Source organism: Pyrus communis, chromosome 2 (assembly GCF_041283825.1).
Source record: "Pyrus communis isolate YQ-2024b chromosome 2, ASM4128382v1, whole genome shotgun sequence".
NCBI lineage: Eukaryota > Viridiplantae > Streptophyta > Magnoliopsida > Rosales > Rosaceae > Pyrus > Pyrus communis.
The window spans coordinates 3,697,126-3,723,006 of record NC_142566.1 but is presented as its reverse complement, the minus strand read 5'-3'; the positions used below and the strand labels follow the sequence as shown (position 1 = coordinate 3,723,006).

Genomic DNA, 25,881 nt, shown 5'->3' with positions numbered 1-25,881 from the left:
TCAAAACACGAAAATAAGCAAGGTTTGCGCTACATAAACAACAACCAAAAGTTCAGATATGCTACAAAGGAAGGACAACCAAAAACATATTGTCCAATTCCAACAACCTAGTTAACTATTGCATACCTAAAAACATGAAAAGTTGCAACACGAAGTACGAAGGCAAGGCATCATGTGCCGTAGCCGTTGTCTTAGAGAAAGCCTTACAAAATAAGGCTAGCTAAATGCCATACCCTAACGGGCCATCCATGTCAATCCCATTGATGTCTTGCTCTGCCTTTGTCAAGTGTTTTTTCACTACTGCATGATCAATCGTTGCAGCAGCTAGCGCAGCCCTCCTCCTTTTCAGTTCATTCGCCAAAGCCTCCACATCATCTCTCAGCCTCTTCAGTCTGCCTGCCTTGTGTACAAACCTCGTCATATCGAATGCAGATTCAACATGAGGCTTCAGCCATGCCAAATCAAACTTGAAGCTCTCAAGCTCCTCCCACAGAAGTTCAAGGCGGTTACAAGCATCCAGGGTCATATCCTTTACCTTTGTAGTTTTCAGAAAATGCAGAAGCCGGCCCAAAGCTGTGAATGCGCATTCTGAATATTTCTGACTTCTTTTATGCATACAGACAATCAGCTCAGGATGCGAGTTACAGACTCCCTCTAGCAGTGGCACAAAAACTTTCTCTATTCGCCCTAAACCCCTAAAATCCACAAGCTCTTCGGTTACGGTGTTTGGGACTTCTCCAAGTGCCCTGGCTAGGGAAGGGTCAGTAGGGCTAGCGACTGGGGGCTCGGTGTGAACTTGTCCAGAACCTTGTGCATCTTGGAAGGGGGCAAATAACAGTTCAGAGCATGGCGCGTTAGGTTCTGCAGAAGAGTCTAGACCTTGCTCATGATTCACATATGAAAATTCAATAGTTACAGAAATACCTGTTCCTTGGTGTTCAACCTTGATTGGGACATTAAGATTGGCTTCAACAATACATACATCATTGACAAGATAACCAGCACTTCTGTCATAAAGCTCGCTGATAGGCATGAATGATGTGAAGCCCCACTCACTGTTGATTTCATTGAACTCTTGGGGAACACTGCCTGCGAACCAAAATATCAAGGAACGAAAAAACAAATATGTAAAGGGCATCACCAGACAATAAGGAAACAATAACAAAGGAGGACCATGTCAAAGTTACTACAGAAGTGTTCTGATACATTTGAATTCAATCAACAACAACAAGAAAGCCTTATCCCACTAAGTGGGGTCGGTTATATGAATCCTAGAATATCATTGCCCTCGGTTTTGATAAATTTGAATTCAATCAATGATAAAAAAATAAAAATAAAAACTAGTAACAACAGTAACCATACATATATCCATGTTGAAAAACTTAAATCACACATGATATAATATTGTAACTGAACTAAGAACTACAACTACAATTCATTTTATTCTCCAACACCTCCCTCAATCCCTGGAGCATAAGTGGAACTGCAACCCACTTACTGTACGACAGAAAGATATATGGAGGTACCATTATAACTCCGTCTTGACTCAGTAGGAACATAGACTCACGTCGTTCTTGGTACAGATATTCACACTATGCTTAGCAAGACACAACGTGCTATGCCCGTTGTAATGGTAATGTTGTAGGGCCATGCAGCTCATGTTGAATAAAAATCTCATTTTACAACTCTACTTGAAGCACAAAAAAGGGCAAAAAAAAAAAAAAAAAAAAAAAAAGAAGGTGTATTCTACAGAATGTTCCATTTGTCATAGATTTCGAAACAAAACATCTCAAGTGAATGTAGCAGTAGCTCTAGCCTGAGGTCTGTAATTCCGTATACTACTATTGCTGGCTAGCCTTGGCATACAAGATAAGTCGACATCAGAGAAAACACACAAACATGAATGGTAAGAAAATACCCTTTGGAGGCCATGTTTTGGAGTTCTTGGTGTCAAGTTGATTGACCAGGGTCATGCTAAAATGGGCAAATCTACTCCACTCCGTTGGCAATGTCGAAACATCTCCAACACCCAAATACAAAGACAACTGCTCTGCAAGATTTGTGTCCTTCCACCCTTGACATAAAAGTATCCGCCTGATAATAAACACACATCCACAATTATATTACGGGGTGCAACTCGAGTGGATTGGGCAGCTTAGAATAAAATCCTAAGTACAGAGAAATATTAACTTGCAGGAAAGGGAATCTACTAGCTATACTAGTGACCAAGGAATCCCCATTCACATTCCCAAGCCAACAAAAATCTCTGCTTTGCGAGGGGACGGGGAAACATCACACCAAAAATCTGAGCATGCATGCAAGTGAAGAGGAATAGGAAATGCTGAAAACAAAAGCATACGTACCACTTAGAACCACCGACGACAAAAACTTGAGAGTAAAGTTTCTCCTTGTCCATCTTAGAGAAGTTCTCGATTCTCCATTTGAATGTCCCAGATACAAGTTGGTTCTGATTCCCCTCTCTAATCTTCTCCATTCTACTAAAAAATCCAGAAATAGTAATTTGATATTACATGCAGTAGCAAACAATTAGTTCTCATCGTACAATGGTTGACTGAGAGAGAGAGAGAGAGAGAGAGACTTACCTTTGGATATCCGGTACGGTGATCAGATAGACAGCTAGACAAGTTTTGATAGAAATAGAGGAATATCACAAGTCCTGCATTTTCCGACCAAAATCCACAAAGAATTACTACTGCAGCATTTTGGCGCGTTATAGAGATCAAAATTTCAGCTTTGTATAACATATTTGATTATACTTGTACGCAACACTAAATTAAGTTAAGGGTAATAATGATAGGGAGATTAAATTTGGAGACAAAATTTACAAACTAAATGATGTGTCACCAATAGAAATGAACACGTTTACAAACGCTTAATTAACAAACCAATCATCCACTTCCATGTCTTTTAGTTTCCAAAATTTTATCTACAAATTTAGTTTTCAAAATTTTGTACAAATTTAGTCTCCCTTATATTACCCTTAAGTGAATTATGCACTAAAAATCCACTTACTTTCTTATTGGGTAATGTTAGGAAGACTAAATTTGTAGACAAAATTTTGAAAACTAAAGGACATGGAAGTTGATTGGTTTATTACTTAGCGTTGATAAATATGCTCATTCCAATTAGTGACACATCATTTAGTTTGCAATTTTTGTCTCCATCTTAGTTTCCCTAACATTACCCTTTCTTGTTATACAACATAAAACTTCTATTTTTTTTTGGCAAACATAAAAAATTCTTTTTCAAAATAGATAATTATAATAAAGTTACTAATTGTTGTAAACTTTCCTAGTTCAAGTGTGATTGTGTAAATCTTAGATTAGATTTGATTCTACTTATTCTTTACTATATGGACTTGTATTCCTTGGGGATGAAGGATTTCTTGTCCCTCTTATTTCTATAAATAAAGGCACTATGTAGGAGGGAATAACACACACATTCCTCCATACAATTCTACAAACACATCTCTCTCTTTTCTCTCTTTGTCATTGGCCTCCTTCCCCCTGTTAGATAAAATAGGCTACAACACGTTATCAACACGCTCCTACCGCTGGACTTAGGAATCTGATGTGGAAGCTTTCTGCATCAAACCAGTTCATCAATATCGTCACGCAATCAGGTTTTTCCAAAACAACAGTTTTTATCTCGATATTTTTCCAATCCAGATAGCGTGAACATTCACCATAATGCATGATCCAACTATACGTTCTTCGATTTTAGATTCTACATAAATTGTGTATGCATTATATTCATAATTGTTGAATTACATGAATTTGATATTGCCATGAATTGCATCAAATATGTGTTCATTTATTCAAATTATACATGCAATTGAATTGAATTTTTTATTTTTTATATTTTTTTTTTGGATTTGTTTGAACCCAAAGCCAAGACCATGGAGCCCCACAAGTCTCCAAACCCAGAACCTGACACCATCATCGGTGTCACCATTGATTTCTAACATAAGCATGGCTTGCAGCCATGCCGAGCCACCACAGCTGCTTTCTCAACGACCTAAAGTCGTCCCCGTCGAAATTGTGGCTGAGATTTTTGAAATCTCGTCTGAGTTCAAAACCCTAACTCGAACTCGAGGGTTTCTGGTTCGTTAACATCGAGTTTTGACCCCCCGTCACCTAGGAAGAGGTTCTATGGTGAACCATACGCCTCCGACCGCCCCTAGAAACGACGAGTCCGGCATTATTCCTTGGCAAGTACACCCAACACACGGCTGCGCTGTTCTTCTGATCCAAAAACCAAGCTCTTTGGCCTTTGGCTCTTCTCGGCCCAAATCTAAACTCGGATTTGGCGTTTAGGTTTGTTGTCGCAAGCCTTATCTCTTGGCCTACTTACGATGCCATCCCAATCAGGCTTTGGTGTCCCTGTGTCCTCACCGCAATAGAACCAAGCCCTTGCATGGCTCTAGGAGTTTCCTACGCCCAACAGCACCTGATCCCAGCCCGTAACTAATGATCTGGTACTCTGGCCTGTGACACAATCGATATGTGCCTATCTGTCTTGGGCCTGCAGCCCATCCTAGCCCAACGCAACCTAATTTTTAGGCTTGGGCCGTACGTTTCACATTACTCAGCCTACCCGTGGGCTTTGACCTATTATTTTGGGCCTCGAGTTTAATTGCCTAATTATTTTTAGGCCCGCTGGGTTTTATAATTTTTTCACCCACACTTTAAATTTGTTCCAAAGTCTAAACAATTCATTCAATTATAATTATAGAACTGAAGTTCTATTTGCATATTTTCTTTTTACATATTTTTGTGTATGTATTTGTGTTTGTCTGCAAGAACATGTGAACTTGAAGTTCATAATTATTTCAAAACTTGAAGTTTTTAGAAACATGCCTTATTTGAAAACCTTAAGTTTTCCTTAAAAACATCACCCATGAAAACCTGAAGTTTTTCATGCGAATTTTAACCAATACATGTCTATTTGAACCTGAATGTTCTGTCTATTTGAACCTGAATGTTCTACTCCTATGTGAATGGATTGATATTTTTCTCCATTACACTAGCCACATCTTGTCCATCTATTTTGTGAGAGGAACATGCCGAATTTGAACAAACTCAACTTCATCGCTTTGGAGGTCTCTGGAAGAAACTACCTTGCTCCACCTTATTGCAAAGAATTTACGTCCCGCCATTGAAGATGAGACGGACAACTCGGTTGGCGAAGCTGAGAAAGCCATTGCATGATCTTCATCCAAAGACATATTCATGACGCCCTACAAACTGAGTACCTTGCTGAGAATGATCCATGAGCACTATAGGTCGCTTTGATCACCAAAATGACATCTTCTTGCCTGAAGCAAGATATGACTGGAAGTATTTGGGCTTCTAAGACTTTAAATATGTGAATGAATATAATTCTGAAGTTTGTTGAATCTGATCACTTCTCAAGTTTTGTAACAAAACTTTGACCGAAGAGGATCGCCTAGAGAATACCTATTCGACCTTCTCTGCAACTAATATTGTCCTGCAACAACAGTATAGAGCTCAGAAGTTCACTAAGTTTTCAGATTTGATCTCTGTTTTACTTCTTGCTGAAAAGCAGAATTAGCAGTTCATGAAAAATCATCAAACTCGACATATTGGGACGACTACTGTGCCTGAAGCGCACTATAACACAAACCAAACCCCAAAAAGCTAAAAGAGGCGTGGTAGGGGTTGCCAGAAGCCACCCTGACAAGGTCAACAGAGTCAAGGCCCATATGAGGGAGGAAACAAAGCCTAGAAGCGCCCTAACCTCACTCCCAAGGCCCCAAACTTCAAGAATAAGGGCAAAGCCCCTGAAACCATGGATGCATAAATGTCCTATCGTTGTGGTTCAAAGGTTGTAGCTAAATATCATTCTCGTCGTAAGAAGTTTGAATCCAACTTTGTGCAAGTGGACGAACCGAAAAGTACCAAGATGGAGGTTTCTGACTTTCAAGAGGCTGTTACCCTTATGGAAGATTAGAATCTTAGACATAAACTATTTTTCTAGTTGAAATATAGATATTAAGGCCGAATTCCACAGTAGTGGCCGAACCCCACCTTGTGTTTTTTGGTTAAATTTTGAACAATTTTCCTTTATGTTTGGATTATTTATTGGTGATTGTTTGTGGATATTAAGTTTTTAATTAATTACCGTCCTTGGATACTTAAAATTATTTTGAATGAATATTTAATTTTTAGAACTTTTATGCATGTGACCGATTCAAATTAATTTTTCATTCTACGTATGACTAATAGGGAAGTTAGTTGTCTGGCAGATAGTGCAATCACGCACATCGTTTTGCGTGAACACATCTATTTCACTGACTTCGTACCCAAGAATGCACCTCTGACAATCCTCTCATGCCCATCCAACCTGATCGAAGGATACGGTAAGGCACATATAATGTTATCCAATGGTACAATTTTGACCATTGATGAGGCAATTTATTCTCCGTGTTCTGGAAGAACATTGTTGAGTTTTAAAGACATTAGAGATAACAATTACCACGCTGAAACCCACATAGAAAACAGAGTTGAATTTATGACAAGATTCGTTCGAATCCTGCTCCACTAAACAAACCTTAGTTGCCATTTCGTCTAACCATGCTAAAATTATCGCCTTACATGAAGCAACTCGGGAATGCTTTTGGTTGATAGAAGTTATGGGCCACATTCGAAGCTTCTACGATCTTTACCCTATCGTTGATGTCCTGACGATGATCTATGAAGATAACGCTGCATGCATCGAACAACTCAAGAAGGATTACATCAAATGAGACAACACCAAGCACATTGCGCTGAAGTTCTTCTTCTCACATTAATAACAAGAGCATCAGAAGATTGAAGTCATGCAAATCCATTCATAAGACAATCTAGCTAACCTCTTCACCAAATCACTACCGAATACGACATTTTAGAAGCTTGTTCAAGGAATTGGTAGGCGTAACTATTTGAGTTGTAACATTGCTAGTTCTCTTTAGAATTATGTCAAACTCAATCGTAATGTATTCTTTTTCCCTATGATTAGGAGTATCTTTCCCATTGGGTTTCTACTACCTAACTAGGTTTTAACGAGGCACCCACCCTGGGCTGATCATATGCCTGATGACTTCCTGTAGACGTTTCATTTGACATTGCATTTCTCACGCATTTTTCCTTAGACTATGGATTTTGTCCCTACTTAGGTTTTTGCCACAGCCTTAAGGTTTTTTAGTGAGACTTACTTCTTTATGAAGTTCCTACCTTATTGAGAATAGAGTTGTTCCCAGAATCAGTGCTGACGAGTCGACTTCCTCAACTTCTACATGATGCCGAATCTACCTTGAGTATTTACACACTCAAGGGGGAGTGTTGTAAACTTTTCTAGTTTAAGTGTGATTGTGTAAATCCTAGATTAGATTTGATTCTAGTTAGTCTTTCCTATATGGACTTGTATTCCTTGGGGATGAAGGATTTCTTCTCCCTTTTATTACTACAAATAAAGGCACTACGTATGAGGGAATAACACACACATTCCTCCATACAATTCTACAAACACATCTCTCTCTTTTCTCTTTTTGCCGCCGGCCACCTTCCCACTGTCAAATAAAATAGGCTACAACACTAATGATATTTTAATCTTTTTTAGGTCTTAAATTAGAACAGACAATGATCCAGTTTGAATATGATATGCTATCGGATATGCATCAGCAAGTTATATTGAAAATGAATTCTACAATGATGAGAGAAGGAACTTTGCATTGTCTTATGAGTAAGCTGGGCTATTCTCCATTTTGCCTATTAGATTTATGGTGGAATTTCAACTTCCTTCAAAGTAGGTTGTTCCACACGTGAAGCCCAACGACCACACGTGTACCATGTCACATCATTTGTGTTCTTCACGTGTTTGGCGTGAAAATTCGCCACACGTGAGGTGGCTTGTTGAGAATAAATATCACACTGATGAGAGAATGAACCTTGCATGGCCTTATACGTAAGTTGGGCTACTTTACATATTACCAATTATATTTATGGTGAAACTTCAACTTCCTTTATGGTATCAGAGTAGGTTGTCTCACATGTGAAGCCCAATGGCTACATGTGCACCATCTCATCGCATTTGTGTTGTCCACGTGTTTGGCTTGAAAATTCGCATTAAGAGTTTGACATTATTTATTCATACCCTAATAATGTGATTATGAGTATTGTGATAGAGAGTGATCATACTACATTGCAACTCCAATTGTATAGGTTCTCCAAATATTTTATATCAACATGAGGCCATGATATGCAGTTAGGTGTCAATCATGGTCTATGTTGGAACTATAATTGCGCACATATGTTAATAGAGGCCAAATTCATCGGAATTGCCCATGATCTCTTGCAAGGGGAGAAAGGGGAGAAAGGGGTTAATTAGAGGTGTAGTTGAATCTACGTTGACTGCCTACATATCTCCGAGAAGGAGAATCAAATCACTGGTGTAGTTCTGAGAAAGAATAGTGTGATGTCTAATACATTGAGAACCATCCTTGATGAATAGCTTATGACAGGGCATTAAGGAGATGAGTTCTCCATGGATGTATCTACGCATAGACCGCGAAATGTATGGAACACTAGCCTCTGTTCGACTTAGAGAAAATATAAGAGAGATGTATCTGTAGTTTTCATTAATTGATTTATTCTAGAGATAAATGCCCAAGCAAGGGTATTTATAAAATCTTCACAGTCCTTGTAGGGAGAGTAGTCCCAATTAAATTGGGAGAATATCTAGAAGGGAATCTAGGATAAGATATCCAACCTTTGTTGGATCATGATTACTTGCGTAACCTCCAAACTATCATAATTTGACTTGAATTAAGGTTTCCATACTTGGGAGACAAGTAATATCTTCAATGTGCTTAAGCCTAGTTTGTCTAACTACTACTATCTAACTTCACTTGGTATTTTAATTTCGTTTGACTAGTCCGATCTAACTAAGGTTAGTTTGATCTGACTATGACTATCTGACTAAGAAGGCTGCCTAGTCAGACTTGACTAATATGCCTATAAAAGTAACTTGTTCCAATCCACATTAGGTCTCTGAGCTTGTTCGCTTGAGTGTCACGTGCTATGAGCATTCTGGTCCTTTTTGCCACCCAAGGTGCCACGTGTCATGGGTATGGAAAATCGTGGCCTCATATTCTATAAGCCCCCAACGATAATTATTATTGTCTTCACTAAGATGATGAATTCAAAAAATAGTTTAAATTCATGTAAACGATTAAAAGAACATCTTATTACTCATTGTCTCGCCAATTAGAACCTAATAGATCCCATAGCCAAGGATGGGATGAACACAAAATGTGTATCAGTTAGTTTGATTAATTTGATTGAGGTTGAAATTAAATTGAAATAGTTTCAATTAATTAATTTGACATTTATACATCTCAATGGGCCTTATAATAGCTTTGGGATTAGTCGGGCCTATAGGGTTTGAACCCATTGTGTTTATTTAAATTATTATAAGATGACTTGAAGAGCAAATGTGGTCCAAAAAGCCCATTTTCCCATTTTCGCCAAACTTTGTAGAGGGAGAGACTTTGTATCTTGATACAAATTCTTATATTCTCACTCATCCGCTTAGTTTTTATTAAGTGATGCATGCCTTTTAAAAAGAAGCAACTAGAGAGAAAAAGAAAAGAGTTTCTTAGAGAAAAGTTCAAGCTCCATCAAACTTGAACTTGAGCGTGAAAACATGACTCCTTCACCATAAAATTGGGTGCACTGGCTTCCACTCTTTCTCTAGGTCTATTATTCATCTCAAACACTAAAAAGTGTAGAGACATTAGAGTTTTTAGTTTAGAACATAAAGGAGAATCTAGGCAAGGTGGATTCATGTGGAGAGGAATTGGTGAAATACCTACATAGGTCATGAAATCAAGATCCAAAGGTTAGTGTTTCTATTCATCTCTTTGCTTTGATTTTGAAAAATCATGTGGATACACTAACAAAATCTTGAAGGGGCTTTAGTTTATTAAACATAGCCTTTGCTTCTATTTGCCTTATCTAGATTTGCATTTTGATTTAATTGTTAGATCTAGCCATGCATGTTAGATTATATGTTAAAATTCTGATATCTCAAGCATCCCTAAGAATTAGAATAGTATGTCTTCAAGATTTGCAAATAGCAAGGGATTTATATTAGCTAGAAATGAACTACAACAAATTATTCGGAGAGCTACAAATGATTAGATACAATCCTTGCTCCATACATAGATTGAAAAAATTCACATACTCTTGAGAAATCTATATCTAAGATTGAGCTTTTATATAGACAAGAACAGATAAACAGGACTGTGTATCTGTTCTTGAAGAGACAAACTAATTCTTTAATTTGAATCGAAAAAGGTTATATCAAATCAAATAGTATTGAACACACATTTCTATGAACAGTCACATACCAAATGAAGCACCATTTAATAAGAATCAAATTCTCTAACATATATGATACACGCGCGCGCACACACACACCATAGATCTGGAAGATTCTTACCTTACTGTTGTGCCTGGACTCCAATCGACCTTCAAATTTAAGTTGTTTTTGGCATGGATCTCGTCTCAAACCTCAAAATTTAAGTCTTAGATAGATTCCACTCAAGGTTTATAATGGCTCGAGAAATTTTGGTTGCAATTTCTTCCCTTTTTAGTTTGGTGTAGGCATGTATGACGGCGGAGAGAACGAGAAATCTAGAAGAAAAAAAATCACTCTGTTTGGGGCAGTTGGAAAATCTCAGTACATGATGATTATATAGTGTCTCAGTCATTAAAAGTTTTCTCCAAAGACCCTAGCTAAAAACCCCTTCAATAGTTCATTAATTGAACTTTTTTCATTTTACTTAATTGTTATCTCAAATCAAGCCCAAAACAATAAATTAATTAGTGTATGGCTCCACTTTTGTTAACTGCCATGTTGAGTCACGTAAGACTCTTTTTCTTGACATATTCTCTTAGTACTCATCGCTACGAACGTGTGGCACAAATGGAATGTAATTTGGAGTTATAATGAAAGAGTTATTAACAAATGAAGTTAGGGACTAAATGGTCATTTGAACATTTTTTGGAAAGCTCCAGATTTTTGGAGCAAAATTTGGAAAGCCACGTATGTGGCCTAAATTAAAGGAAATGAGAAATGGACGAATGAGAGAAAAGATAAAGGAGAGAATAAGGGAGATGTGAGGATGAATGGAGAGAAGGGAGAGGGTGAGTGACCAATTAAAGAGGAGAGAAAGGAGCAGAAAGAAAAGAAAGGGATGCATCGAATCACCCTTAACCCGGTTACACCCAGCTAACCCGCGCAACCCAGTTTTGACCCTAGGCTAATTTCGGCAGTTCTCTTCAATTTTCTGACAAATTATAGCCAATCAACTTGGCATCATCCCAACTTCCATTCCCACCTAAGTTTGATGGCTAGTGGTCGTGATTTCACGGTGAACACTCTCGTCTGCTCCGAAGGCACCCACGGCGGTGAATCCACCATTCCTAAAATGATTTCGTACAATTGCCACCATCAACATACTTCCCTTAAGCTCAAGAACCATGCCCAATCATTGGTTGGAGAGTCGAAGTCGATTTGAGGACAAATCAAGAATCACCCTTTTTAGGGTTTTCGATGGGTTCAAGTGAAATTGGGGTTTTTTTCTGCCAAATTGGCCTTAGTCACAGGTATGAAGGTTGTTCCACTTATTAAGATCTTCATTCCTATAAAATTTGGGAATTTTTGGAGTTGTTGGATTTTCCGACTAGTCAGGGTGGCCAGCCACCACGTGCGGCGGCGTGTGGGGGAAAAACCCGAGGTCCCTTTTTAGGTTTTCAACTTGCCAAATCCGAATCCGCCATCTATTTCCCAAATTCTAATGTTGTAATAGAGTTTTACTATAAGGTTCCTAACTGTGTTTAGGCGCGTTGGCGGGAAATGATCAAATACTCTATACTTCGAGCGGCTTTCGGGCAATGGAAAACTTGTGAGTGGACCCCTTCTTAACTATATATTTTTATAAACTATTAACCTAGCATGCATTTCATATTACATGCATTGAATATGCTTTATATTATGTTTTCCGAATTTTTATAATTATGATTTATTGAAATTACGTCTTACTAAAGAGTATGAATTATTGGATTTGAATATATTAATTTTTATGGATTTCATATATAATTTATATTACGGATTTACAACTATGGTGGATTTATGGATATGGAAATATATGGTTATAAAGATGGTTCGAGCTTTCATACGAGTTTTGATATATGTATTTAGTACTTACCTATTGGGTTATCATACATCACATCTGCACACCACAAGTATTGTCTATGGCCATAGGACATAGATGATGGAGGAGTGAGATATGATATATTATATACCCCCAGCTTCAATGTCGAAAGCAGTGTCGGACAGCTTTACTAGCCACGGCTAGTGTCAGTGTGGATGTATGCTATTTTATATAGCTTTACCTTTGGGTGATGGATATGTTATACAGCTTCACCTTCGAGTGATGGACAGGTACTGTCTTCGGGCGACTATGATACCTCTAGTTGAGTACTTCACAAATATGATTTACAGAGGTTTTACAAATGTTTTACATGGCATGCTAGGGTTTTTCATAAAACCTATATGTAGTATTATATATATGTTTTCAAAACAGAGGGTTTCTATGTTCATAAAGAAAACGGTTTTTCTATATTATTAATATTATTATTATTATAAACTTTGGTCCACTCACCTTTTCTGTTTTTGCGCCCCCTCAGGAGTTAGGATCGAGGCACATGGTCCCGTTGTTAAGGTACTTCGGCTTAGTTATCCTTGAGTCGTCTCAGTGTCGGTATCATTTCCTTGTTCGTATTTTTTTTATAGTCACTCTTTCATATTATTCTTAGTTAGTTGTATGCTCTAAACACGTTCCTACTTTTGTTTAATCTTGCTAATTACATATCTTTTATTGATGAGCATGTTCAAAATGGCTTTGTCACCCTCGGGTGTCGGCCAACACGTGTTTACCCTGGTATGTGGGAATATCTGGGTTGGGGCGTGTCAGTTTGGTATCAAAGCGTATTTGTTCAGAGCATACTTAAGATTTCCTCTTACTTTAGTAGTGTGTCGGCCTTGATATCATTTGGATGTCATGGCTTCCATGTGTTGATGTCATTCGGCACGATTGTGCAATCCTCATTCTGCGTGAATAGTCATATCCTATTTGAAATATAAGAAATTCATGTCGGGATCGTGCCTCAAGTTGATGAAATTGTTTGATGAACGGCTTTCAGCATCAGATTGATACCCTGCGACATGCGTTCTCTAGGAATGGCGGGTAGAGTCGGTCCCACATAGAAATGATGTAGGTTAGAGGAAACCTCAGTGAGATGAAGTCTAGTCGTGATCAGTTGAAGATCAGGTGCTATGTTATTACTCTGTGACATGTGTTCTTTTAGAATGGCGGTAGAGTTGTACCTGTTAGGAGGTTACACATGATAACCAACGTTCTTGTTAGAGAAAATCTGAAAAGCACCAGTTGTAGGCAAAGTTAGTAGGTATCTGTGGGGTAGACTGAATCAGTTCTTTAGACTTGTTATTTCCGTTGAAGGAATTCGTGTGGACCCTCAGCAAATTTTTTAGTGATTGTTTTATCGATAATATCTCTGCCAACTCCGACCATGAGGTTAGTTAGCAAAGATCAACATTCAGTTGTATATCGAATCTCTTAAATGTAGACCTTGTTTGGATTTTGTATCTTACTTGGGAGACATGAGCATAGCAGAAGATATTCTTATCAAATCAAAGGTTGTGAAGGTTGGAAATCGAAAATCCTCTTGAGTGTCATGAATTATGAAATATCATTGGTTTTGTCCATCCTATCGACAGTTACCAGTGACTCTTTGACCATAGTCTTATTTCCATTTCCTTTAGTTAGGAAAACAAGTCAGTTTTGTTCGAGATGTTGCCTCATCCTACCATTGTTCTTATACTCTTCGTTGCCACTTATAAGTTTTGAACCTTACGACGATGTTTTGCGGAAAGGATAGTTGTGTACTGATACAACATATCGGGTAACGCGTTTACCTTTCGATGGTTTGGACCATATGATGTGAACTGTCCTATTTATGACCTTGAGTCATCTATTATCATCCTGGTTTAGAAATTCGATAACACATCTTCTTGGAGAAACGCGTTAGATCATTATTAACCTCACACACTTTCCAGTTTTCCTCATTGGAAAGGAATTAAATCTCAGACTGCGGCATTAGGTAGGATATAGCAATGTCTACGATTGCACCATTGTGTACTACCCCGATTGTACAATTGTAGTTACTAACAATCGCAGTAGAAAAGCTCTTAGGCACCGAATGTTATTCAATCAGTTCTATTTTCAAAATTGTCAGATTCTTTGATGTTTTGGTTTGCATCAGCTATGTTCGTAACCTTAGTTTCACCTTTTACTACTAAAAGATATCTTAGCCAATCTTGGGTTACTCTTCTATTCTCCGTATCATTTTTGAATTAAACAGATTGTTTGGGAAGACCACTTAGATGTTGAAATTGTCAGTTGAGGTCAACAGTCCTTAAATCACCTAATCAACACCCTTTTGAGCGAATCATCACCATTGGTGATTTAATATTCCTGAAGCTACCTTGTAAAGCATTTTTGTAAATTTGGGTCAAGGAAAAATCTATGTCTCCATTCGTCAGTTTTCATTAGACTATCATTTAAGTTGAGTTAGTGTTCGACCATTTCAATCCCTATCACATGATCAAGTCAGATACTTACACGCATTCAAGCATCAAAATTGTATATTCAATCTAGATACATTGTACTCTAGATTTAATGAACTTGTTCTGACTCTCAAATTCTTGAATGTTCTTTTAGCCTTCTCGACATGGTTTCTCGCTCAATCAATGAGAAATTCACAATCGATCGATTCGATGGATGCGTGTACCCAGTTTCATATTGATACTAGCAGGTACATTTGAAGCATAATCTTCTCACGAGCCTACCAGACTTATCAAGAAGAGTTTCATGTGATCTTGAGGATGTTGAGCAGTAGTTCATCATGGTATTGGCTAAAGGATAAATGTAGTTTTTGAGCTTGGCGATTGTAGCGTTAATTTCCAGTGTGGCTCAAGACTGCAACTATCATTTGCAGAATATGGTCAGAGTTATGGTTCTTCTAATTCAGGTATTCAGACCTTATACCTTCGATTTAGAGAGTGATCATCGTAACTAGTCCTGAATGAAATGTTTTATGACAAGTGTTCATCCAAATACATTTCCCACTACTTCACTCTAGGACTTGATGGTTCAGGCGTACGTAGATGGCGATGCACTTCTAATAGTGTTGATTGGTACACTTTGAGGCAGTACGGGAGCACGATCGAGGCTTGAATCGGATGATCTAGGTATATTCTCACATGAAGGAAAATTTGGCAGTTTGGCATCCTTGGAAACTTCTCACTCGCTTACCGAGACAACAATGAGTTATCGGCATTACAGGTTGCAGACTGTAATATCGACGGCTTAATTGTTGTGTTCGCTAAGCAAGTGAGCAAGTCGGCTAGTCTACGACAACAGTTGCTAATTAATGATGGTTGGGATTCGACTGATAACACACACGCTCATTCACGAAGTACTCGGCAACACCCATTTTCGTTTTTGGTCTTCACTTTTCATGCAAATATTTTAAAATATATTACTTTATTTATATGTGTTTCTGCCATTACAAGTTTTGGGTGAGTTACTTCCATTTTTAATTTTCAACTTCATACAAGTATTTTAATCGTACGTTTCTATATATCTATTTTTTGTTGTCATCATATTATATGCATATATTTTTGACCTTGTGCTGTTACGTAGTATTACATATTTTCGACTCTACATTTTATATTATAATTATACTACTATATTATCAAGGAAGGATGAAGGTATGAGCTTGGAGGCATGAAAGAGAAATAATTGCAATTTGATCATGACAGAATGTCATTCTCTTTTATGCAGCCGCTCTGACTTGATATTTAGTCCAAAAGCGTCCTAGTAAGGGTGATGTAATCGTGCATATACAACGTACTTATCTTTGACGTCTTGACTACATTAAGTAAAAAATGCGACCCAAGTAGACAAAAGACCCACTAAAGATGTCAGACGGTTTTTCCTTGGGTTAGTTGTGTTTGAATCTTGTTTTCATTTTAAAATTCAAGTTAGTCCAGTTGCCACAAAGAAGAGAAAACTTATCTTGGAAGTTTGAGCACTCTCACTTATCTTTTCAGATATAAGAGAAACCTCAAATGCATTCTCACTGAGGAAGAGAGAAAGGTGAGAGAGGAGATCACTATTCTTGTAGAGAAGAGCAATCATCTTTAGAGTGAGAGGAGTGAGTTTTAGTTTTCAATAGAGAAAACCACACTATCACACCACCACCAAATTGGCCACCACCACAATCCTGCATGTTTGAGTAAGTGTTAACTAGCTTCACACACTTACTAATCACATTCCTTCACTCATCTGATACTAGAAGGTGTCAACAGCAGTTAGAGGGATTCTATACTTTGGAGCCTAAGAGGAAGAGCTATATAATGTGGATTCAAACTTTGAAAGAAGTTGATGGGATTGCTAAATAGATCGGGTTTAGAGCACACTGTAAAGGTATGTTTTCTACTTTCTTCTACTTTCACTTTTGTATAAAACAAAGGGAATTCTTATTAGCACTCCAAAAATTTCAATTGGCACTCCAAACTTTCTATAATTAGAAAGAAAAATACATTTGTAAGGAGTGTAGAATTAAAACTTTTAGAGTGCTAATCACAGTTGCCAAAACAAATGAATACATTAATCATATGATTAGTGATCTTGAAGGGGTTTGTATTAAAGAGTAATTAGGTTTCGGTTTCTATTCACCAATGTTCATTGACTCAAATCTTATTGATTTTCAATTTTTAATCAAACTCTCTAGCCTTTTTCCATGCCAGACTTTTATAATATATTTTTATATGTTACCAATTGTAATACTTCATCATAATGTTATCTGTTGAAATACTATATGAAATATTTTCTGAAAGATTCTGAATACCTTGAACATGAACAAGAATTCAAGCTAAAATAAAAATAATACTGCCGCAGAAATACTGTAAATAATAGTAAGAAAGCAAGTATATATCTTGCATTGAAAATGAAAAGCAGTCCCAAGTTTGAATAGATATATACTGCGTACATATTAAAACTGTCCATCGCAGTCATATGACCAAAATAATAAACGATGAATTCCAAAATTAGGCTAATGCCCCCCATAACCTAACTCTCTATCCATATCTATCTCCCTTAAATTCACCAAGTCACTTTCTGCTACCCGATCAAGATCTACCTCTGCTTCAATTAGCTCGGTCCTTCGTCTTCTTAATTTGATCTCTAAAGCATCCACATCTTCTCTCAATCTTTTCACTCGCCCTGTCATTTCCTCAAATTTCTTCATACACAAAACAGACTGAACATATGGCTTTAACCACGACAAGTCAAATCTGAAGATCTCAAGCTCTTCCCATAAAAGCTGAAGGTGGTCGCAGGAGTCCTCAGACGTCATATCCTTACTTTTTGTAGTCTTTAAAAAATGCAGGACTCTTCCCAGAGCTGTGAATGCACATTCAGTGAACTTACGACTCCTCTTTTGTTGGCACTCGATCAATGAAGGATGCCCTGAGCAAACCTCCTCTAGTAGTGGAACAAAAGCTTTCTCGATCCAACCTAAACCTTTGAAATCAATGAGCTTACTAGCTGGAGTAGTGTAGGGTAGTTTTTCTTTCTCAGGTAACTTGACTACACGAGGGCCAGTAGGACTATCGGTGCTATTGTTACTGCAAATTTGTTGAGAACTTGGTTTATCACTGGAGGGAAGCAGCTGTTCACAATGTGCTTCAGAATTGGGTGCTACTGAAGAGTCTGGAACTTGCATAGAATTTGCACTTAGTGAGTGCTCCGTACTCTTAACAAGAGAAGATGATCCTTCCTCGTTTTCATCCTCGTCGATTTCAGCCTCAAGGACATAAACCTTTACTTCAATAATACATGTATCATTCACAATATAGCCTTCAGTACAGTCATGGAGCTTACTAAAAGACAAAGTAACAAATCTGTAACCCAATGTAGTCACCTCTTCTTTGAACTCGTTCTCTTTATGAAATTCTACCAAAAAAAATATCAAACGATATCACAAAAAAAAATTAATTAATTAAGAATGCCTGTGTACATCAACAATAAAGAATTTTCAGACAGTTGCCAAAAAAAAAAAAAAAAAAAAAACCAAAAAACCATGATTCAATAAACAAAATGTTCGTCAGGAAGGGAAAAATATTATTGCAGCAATGTCCGACTTCCAACTCATCATGCTTGGCTATATTCGATAACCAAATAAAGAAAAATAGTTACCGTTCACTTTTACACAGCACAACTCTTAAAATTGTTCAAAGAGATGCAACCACCACTTGACTAAAACTATACACCTATTGGGGTTAGATGATAATTTTCATTTTACTGAGAGACTTGATAAGATTTTACATATATACAAACTTCTTCAAAAATATTCACTGGTAAGGAATTAAGTTTGATAAGATAATGGTTCTTGCATATAAGCATGTACATCCTATTGCTTTTCAATATATCAAAATCAGTCAAAACCACATATGGAGATGCAGGAACCAGTTTTGACGTGCAATTTCACCAAGCCATTCATGGCCAAATTATAGGTGGCTTCATTTAAGTTATCAGAAAATCAACCTTAAGATCTACCATTCCTCCGATGCCACTCATACCAAGTGAGCTAGCTAATTAGTTTCTATGCCATTAAGTGCTGATTAGAAAGAGAAAAAAAAACTAAGTTTGAGATGAAAAAAGATTTTATAAATAATATCATGCAAGGGAATCAGAACAAACCGCCATCAAGCAGGAATAAAACGCATGATGTACCAATTAGCGAATTTAAGCTATTTGTTTGGTTCACTTTGAGAATTTAGAAAACGGATTACGGAAAGCTGCAAGAATACTTTCATGTGTTTGGTTATATACAAGAAATGCAGGGGGGAGTAAAGACGAGAAAAACACTGTTAATTGCCTTTAGAGTATGAAATTGCAATCTCTCAAGAGTCCAGAGTTTCCTAGAAGGAAGAGAAAAACAAACTCAACAATAAGACACTCTCCCTGCATGTACTTTTGTATTCTTTTAAATGGATATACACGAATTCTTTTTTTTAAAAAAACAAAGAAACTCATTTTACGCTCCTAACACATCACTCATTATAAAATAAAGAGTGAGAATACTACCTGAACTCAGTCAAAACTTGAGCCTATATATATATTTATTAGTTAATGGTTCGTAGTCCAAAACAACAATCAATTACATGGTTTGGTCCTAACATATTTATATTATCACGTGGAAGTATAGAAGTCACACTTACACCATTGGGACCAAACGATGTAATTAGTTGTTGTTTTTATGAACCATTGATTAAGAGAAGCCAAAGCTCCATGATGACTAGTTTCGGACTATATTGTGCAATTGTGGGTACTACGTTGACACATAAGTGAGTCTCACGATTGTCAAATCATCCATTTAATGAAAGACAAACAAATAAAAGACATAAATTGATGCAATTTCAAAACATACTGAACGGAAAGAAAATACCTAGTGTTTTTGACTTATTTCTGTTTAGTTGATTAACCACAGTAAACATGAATTGAGCACAAATACTCCACCCAGATGGCAATGTCGAAGCATCTGCAACATTCAAATATATAGCCAAATAGCCGTCTCCGCGGCACCCCTTTGGATACATGAGGATCCGCCTGATCCAATCACACCAAGTTTATGCAGTCCAACTAACGCAGAGCAGAAAAAAAAAAAAAAAAAAAAATCCAAACGCACGTATCTATATAGGAGATAACTCACATTCAAATACGTACCATTTAAAACCACCAATGATGAAAACGTCAGAGTAATGCTTGCTCTGCAACTTCGAGAAGTGTTCGACTCTCCATGTGAAAGTCTCCGAAAAAATATCTTTATATTCTTCAGTATACTTCAAATATTATACTCACTCAATCAGGCTAAGATTAAGAATAAAATATATGTGAAGAAAGAAAGATACTGTCAGCAACCCTAGTCATTATAATCGAGAGACTTGCCATTTCAACCAACGAATCAGAATGAGTAGTTTTTTGTTCGCAATTTTCGGTTGTCGCTGAAGACATTTTCTTTCTGTAATTCTCTTTTTGCAGTCTTTGTTCTTTCTAGTTGTTCTACTGTTTGAACCACATCTTGTCTTCCCTGGCTTATATGTGTAGGTGCCGTGGAGATCCAGCCCACGTTTAATCTGGAATTTGGTGGAGCTTTCCACCTCGAGAATGGTAAAGGCCGTAACATTGGTAAATGAAAAGCTTGTTGGCTGGTGCATGAATTCAGATTTCAGAATCATCGATTCTTGCTATGAATGACTTTTGGTATTTCAAAACAATTTAGTGGCATTAATATGCCCACTCTTGAAGAAAAATGGTGATTTCGTACAAAATCAAGGCTAAAACGTTAAAATGGTTTCCATGTTTTAGTCATTGAGTCAACTTAGTCCTTATGTTTTCAATTTGACCAATTTGGTCCTTATGTTTATCTCCGTTAGCCAATTAATGACATTTCCATTTAATTTTTGTAAATTTTTTTATAAATAATTATAAACTTATTTATAAAATTATTTATTTGATTTAAAATATTTAAAAATAAATTTAAAAGAAAAATTATTCTCCTCCCAACTCTCTAACCTCCTCCTTGACATATCCCCCTCTCTTTTCTATGTCACAACCTTATGTGTTATTTCTCATTGATTTTCATTTTTCTGTAAAGAGAAAGGTTAATACCGTAATTATATCTCATTTTATTTTTCTTATGATTTTTTTTAAAAGAAATTGAATGAAATGTCCTTAATTAGTTAACAAAGACAAACATGATGACTAAGTTAGCCAAATCGAAAACACAGGTACCAAATTGGCTATGTGGCTATAACACAGGGACCATTTTGACATTTAAGCCTAAAATCAGGGCTTAATAATTGGTTTGCCCCTGAAACTGTCATTTAATCTCACTTTACTTTCTGAAATAGATTTTGGCTCACTTTGCCTTGTCTCATTTAGTCTCAGTTCACCCCATTTTCGTCAATTTTGTCAAATAAATGTTAAATTAAAAGGTAGCATGGACATTTTGTTTTGACACAATTCTTTGCCTCCAACTTGTCTTCTAAGACAATCCCAATTCCATTTTTAATAAGTCTGATTTAAACCTATGTCTGTCTCTCTTATGGATTGATATGTAGCTGCAGTCGCAACTGTTGGATTAAATGAGTGGTTTGAATTAGATTTCGAAACACTACCTATTATTTTCTTTTGCCAACGGCCAAGGTTCTAAAAAATGCTAGGCGCTAGTCGAGCGGTGGGCTGGCGCCTAGCGCATATGCGGCTAGGCGGGGTCTAGGCGGGCACCTAGGCGGATTTAGGTAAATTTCTTATTTATCTTGTAAATAAGTGCATATTGACACTTACAAAAAAATTATACTTGTATGAAATCCATGGATAAGATAATAAAAGAATGATAAAATGCAAAAAGAATATCCAACAAGTCCAAAATTTAAAAACACATTAAGCATAATATGCCATATAACCATAGTGAGGAGTATTGTATAATTACACATGTACAACAACTTCACAATTTTAAACCACTTAGACTTAGATAGGATTTTTTATTTTATTTTTTAATTTTATTAAAATAAAATAAAAAAACCGCCTAGCACTGCCTAGCCTCGCCTAGCCCACCTAGGCGGCCACCTAGAGCCCATCCAATTTTTCCCACCGATTTGCAAGAAAATGCCTCGGCTCACCACCGCCCAGTGCCTAGGCCGTTTTTTAGAACATTGCAAACAGTTGTGTCATGCTTCAGGCCAACCAGCGGGGCTCGGCTGCACTTGGCGACTTTCGGCAGCGACTCAACCGCGATATTCTTTTTCTTTCTTTTTTTTTCCTCGGTTTTCCTAGATTTTTAGAACCCTATTCGTGCTTATATTTTCTTTCTGTTTCTTTGACTCACAAAATTCACATAGCAATTTCATCATCAAGATATGTAAATATAAATTGCGTAGGCATAAATATGCTTATATATTTACAAATATATGCAATACGCAATATTTAATAATGAAATTATGAAATAATAGATTGAGAGTTCATGCATCATGAGAATGTTTTTATGCAAATAGGGTTGATAAATATCAAGTCTCTATTTTAGAAGAACCTAATTGGCAGAAAATGAAATTTGAGCCCTTGAATTTGTACCACGAACCTTCAGTTCCTTAAAGTCAGCAAGAGCATGCTGATAATGTGTATCGTAAGCCTGTTTAATTGAAGAATTATATAGTGAGAGGGAGTGAGGTGCGACACACAGAGAAAGAAAGAGATTTGGTGAATTCTGAGGTGTGTGTTATCTCACCTCATTGTGATTTTATATTCCTTAATTTTTAGGTATTACAACCAAATTAGGACACTATTTAAAATATAATATAGAATTCCAATAGGGTTTACACAATTATATGCCTTGCCTAATTAGGATGGTAACAATTATAAAAATTAAAATTAAAAAAAAAAACTATAAATTTAAAGAATTTTTTTATCAAAAAGTCACCGCCCATGATGTGACATCCCGTCCCGGGATTTTTGGAACGCACGTGTGAAATTACAATTTTACCCCTAGTTTGTTTTCGTTATGTTTTTGGTTGTTTTGTGTGGTGTTGGCAAGCTTAGGGCCACACACACACACACTGTCTCTCTCTCTCCCTCTTTCTTTCCCTCGGAGAACCCCATTCCTTCTTCTTCATTTTGAAAACGTACGGACACACACCAAACCCACCAAATCCTAGCAGATCGAGGAAACCAAGGGTACTGTAGTGATCGTGAGGTTGAGAGGAGTCCAGTGGTACCATTTTCAGGTAAGGTTGTAGCCGTTTTCACGTCGATTTGACGAGGTCCGTTTTAGTTACTATTCATGCAAACTTATTCTAGCGTGTTTTTGGACTTTTGAAGCTTGTAGTTGTGTTCGTGAGGTCCCAAGGAGCCTCGGAGTGCTTCGTTGGACAAATTTGGACGTCGGGATCGTCCTGTTCTAAGTTGGCCGGTTTTGGAGAGTTTGCACAGGTATAATCTAGTGAGTTTTGGACCTTAAAACGTGTTTGGTTGTGTTCTACTAGTTTAGGGCTTTAATTTGGTGCAAGAAACGTGAAGAATGGTGGAAAAATGAGCGAGAAAACCCAAGTTGCAGGTTTTCCCAGTTTCCGGCGCCGGCGACGTCGCCGGAGATTGAACGAAGAAGGTGACGGAATATTCCGTCAATTCTGACGGAATATTCCTGACGCCGTTAACGGTATCCGGTTAATTCTAACGGAATATTCCAAATTTTAACGGAATATTCCTGACGGCGTCAATTGACGCCGTCAGTGTGCATGGCACGTGGCCGCGCGTGGGGGGCGCGTAGGTCCGTGCCTATTTCGGCGCGTGGGGGCGCGTGAGGGGTCCAAAAATTATTTTAAAAATATAGTTGTGATCCTGAGGTTGTGTAGAGCACGTTGGTATATTCATTTGTCCAATTTGAGCAATGTATGAGGAGTTATTACGAGGAGTTGGTTATGTGCTTTAAAGTTAACGTTTTTATAGCTTTTTCGCATATAGGTGACACGTACCCCGAGGACGAGCGTGCACACGCGAGGCAGGGGGGCTACGACCCTTCTACATACCAGTGAGTGGGCTTTTGGTTTTCCGTATATACCTATATACTATATTTTCCCAGAACTTGAATAAATGTTTATTCATTATGCCATGCATTACATTATCGTTTTTCGTGCATCATTGGGTACGTTATTAGTTGCATATATTTATACATATGCATATTGGGTGCTGTGGACGCACAGGTAAGTGCCAGGTAAGCGTTGTGCATGTTTATGTTTCAGTAATGGTTTGAGATAGTTAGAGAGCTCATAACCTGCACCCCCGGTGTTAGTGCTCCCGCCCGTGGCCAGGGCACAGTCCTTCACGTGATGTTCACCTCCCGCACCTTATGCTTACCTTGGACTCAAGATAGGTGCACAGTCCTGTCGTACAGACCACTTTAGGTGGTTCCGACTCGTAGGTGACCCGCGATTATTCGCCCAGTCTTCACGTGATCGTAGCACTTGTTTACACCCAGGCCTGTCGTACAGACCACTTTAGGTGGTTCCGACTCGTGGGCAGGTTTAGATATTGAGATTGAGATTTGAGCTCTAGATGCAGCCGTACAGGTCACGTTAGGTGACTCCGGCTGCCAGATTATATGTTATTGATATGAGTTATGCCTGAGCACTTACATTTCATTATGAGTTTCCGACATGGCATATTCTTGAGCATGAATGATATACCCTTGAGCATGATTGGCATATCTACACTTACGTACATATGTTTATTTTCTGGGATGTATACAGGTTTTACGGCGAGGGGTTAGAAAGTATTTTATAAATGGTTTTCGAAAGCTTTGTTTTTGCCCACTCACACTTTTGTTTTGCGCCCCTCCAGGTTCTAGTTGAGTAGCAGTTCCGGTGGTTTCCCAGAGGGCTTGTTCGGCACTTCTGACAGACACCTATCATTGTAGGGTCACCTTCGGGTGAACTATTGTCGCTAACTTTTCTTTTGGACTGCTGTTGTCTGGCTCTGAAATTGTGACTCACACGCTAGCACTTATTTAGTACTTTGTATGTTAGTTTAGTTTTTAACTATTCGTACTTACGTTATTACTTTATTAGCTTCCGCACGTGCACATGGCTACGTCACCTTAGTGTGACGGCCAGCACGCTCCGATCTCGGTTGGGGTGTGTCACATGAGCTCGTTTAAAAGTACTTTTAAAATAATTAAAAGCATTCTTAATAAAAGTGCTTTTTGAAGTGCATTAAAAAACCACTATTTATATTTTCTTATAGAAAATATGTGAAACCCGGTTCCTGGTTTTCACTATTGTAAACTACATATTTGTACTAAGGAGATTTTATAGTATTTTCTGGAATTTATATTAATAAATATAAAAAAAAAAGGACTAGAAGCTGCCATATGGTAGCAAGAGAGGGGGAAAATGAGAGATGCAGGAGAGAGATGGGGACCAATCAGAAATGGGGAAATGAGAAAAATGAGAGATGAGAGAAGCAGAAGATCCGTTTCCAGACCCTTGGACTTGACGACCCAGTAAGATTTTCGGTAGTTTTCTGTCTTTTTCCGTGAATTTCACCGAGCCACCACCTGGAAACTTCACACCGGCCTTCCCTCTCCCTTTTCATCCAAGTTCGACAAGGTTTTGACCCCGTATAGCGAAGAATGACGGGATGAGACCAATAGTGCCACGAATGGTGATCCGTTGATCTTGCAGGCATCACCACCAACCACCACCCACCACCCATTCTCGGCTCTCATTAAGCCCAGGAACAAAGTCCAAACAAGTTTAGGGGTGGCGGAGCATCGGGGAAGACGAATTAAGGACACCAATTTCTAGGGATTCACGTTGTTCATGGCGTTTTCAGGCCACTTCCTGGGCAAATTGGACCCCAACCCAGGTATAAAACTTACTCCTTTCTTCAAGATCTTCATTTTGATATATGTGAGAAATTATGGAGTTAGGTGTATTTTTTGGCAAATCGAGGCCACCGGCCGTTGGGTGGTGGCGGCGCGTGGCTAAGATACCACTTGGTCTTCCTAGATTAATTTTGATGCCCCGATTCCATATTTAACATCTGATTGACGAAATCTTATCGTTTGAACATAGTTTTGTTAGATTACA

At 37.8% G+C, this 25,881-nt stretch overlaps 2 protein-coding genes and 1 long non-coding RNA gene across 3 annotated transcripts; 1 reads left to right on the top strand and 2 right to left on the bottom strand.

Moving 5' to 3' along the window:
* Positions 1 to 220: 220 nt before the first annotated feature.
* LOC137746725 (MATH domain and coiled-coil domain-containing protein At3g58200-like) lies at positions 221 to 2,494 on the bottom strand. Its single transcript, XM_068486726.1, has 4 exons — positions 2,364 to 2,494; positions 1,919 to 2,094; positions 925 to 1,089; positions 221 to 861 (listed from the first exon to the last, which is right to left on the bottom strand). Exons 1-4 carry the CDS (start codon positions 2,492 to 2,494, stop codon positions 221 to 223), a joined length of 1,113 nt encoding a protein of 370 aa, XP_068342827.1.
* A 14,697-nt stretch (positions 2,495 to 17,191) lies between these two features.
* On the bottom strand, positions 17,192 to 20,251 carry LOC137748021 (uncharacterized). The gene is made up of 5 exons (XM_088677064.1): positions 20,186 to 20,251; positions 19,964 to 20,079; positions 19,686 to 19,846; positions 18,317 to 18,398; positions 17,192 to 18,210 (listed from the first exon to the last, which is right to left on the bottom strand). Exons 1-5 carry the CDS (start codon positions 20,249 to 20,251, stop codon positions 17,289 to 17,291), a joined length of 1,347 nt encoding a protein of 448 aa, XP_088533190.1. The 3' UTR covers positions 17,192 to 17,288.
* A 3,489-nt stretch (positions 20,252 to 23,740) lies between these two features.
* Positions 23,741 to 24,831, top strand: LOC148698365 (uncharacterized). Its single transcript, XR_015967029.1, has 2 exons — positions 23,741 to 23,822; positions 24,632 to 24,831. It is a non-coding gene; the product is annotated as an uncharacterized LOC148698365 (long non-coding RNA).
* Positions 24,832 to 25,881: the final 1,050 nt, after the last annotated feature.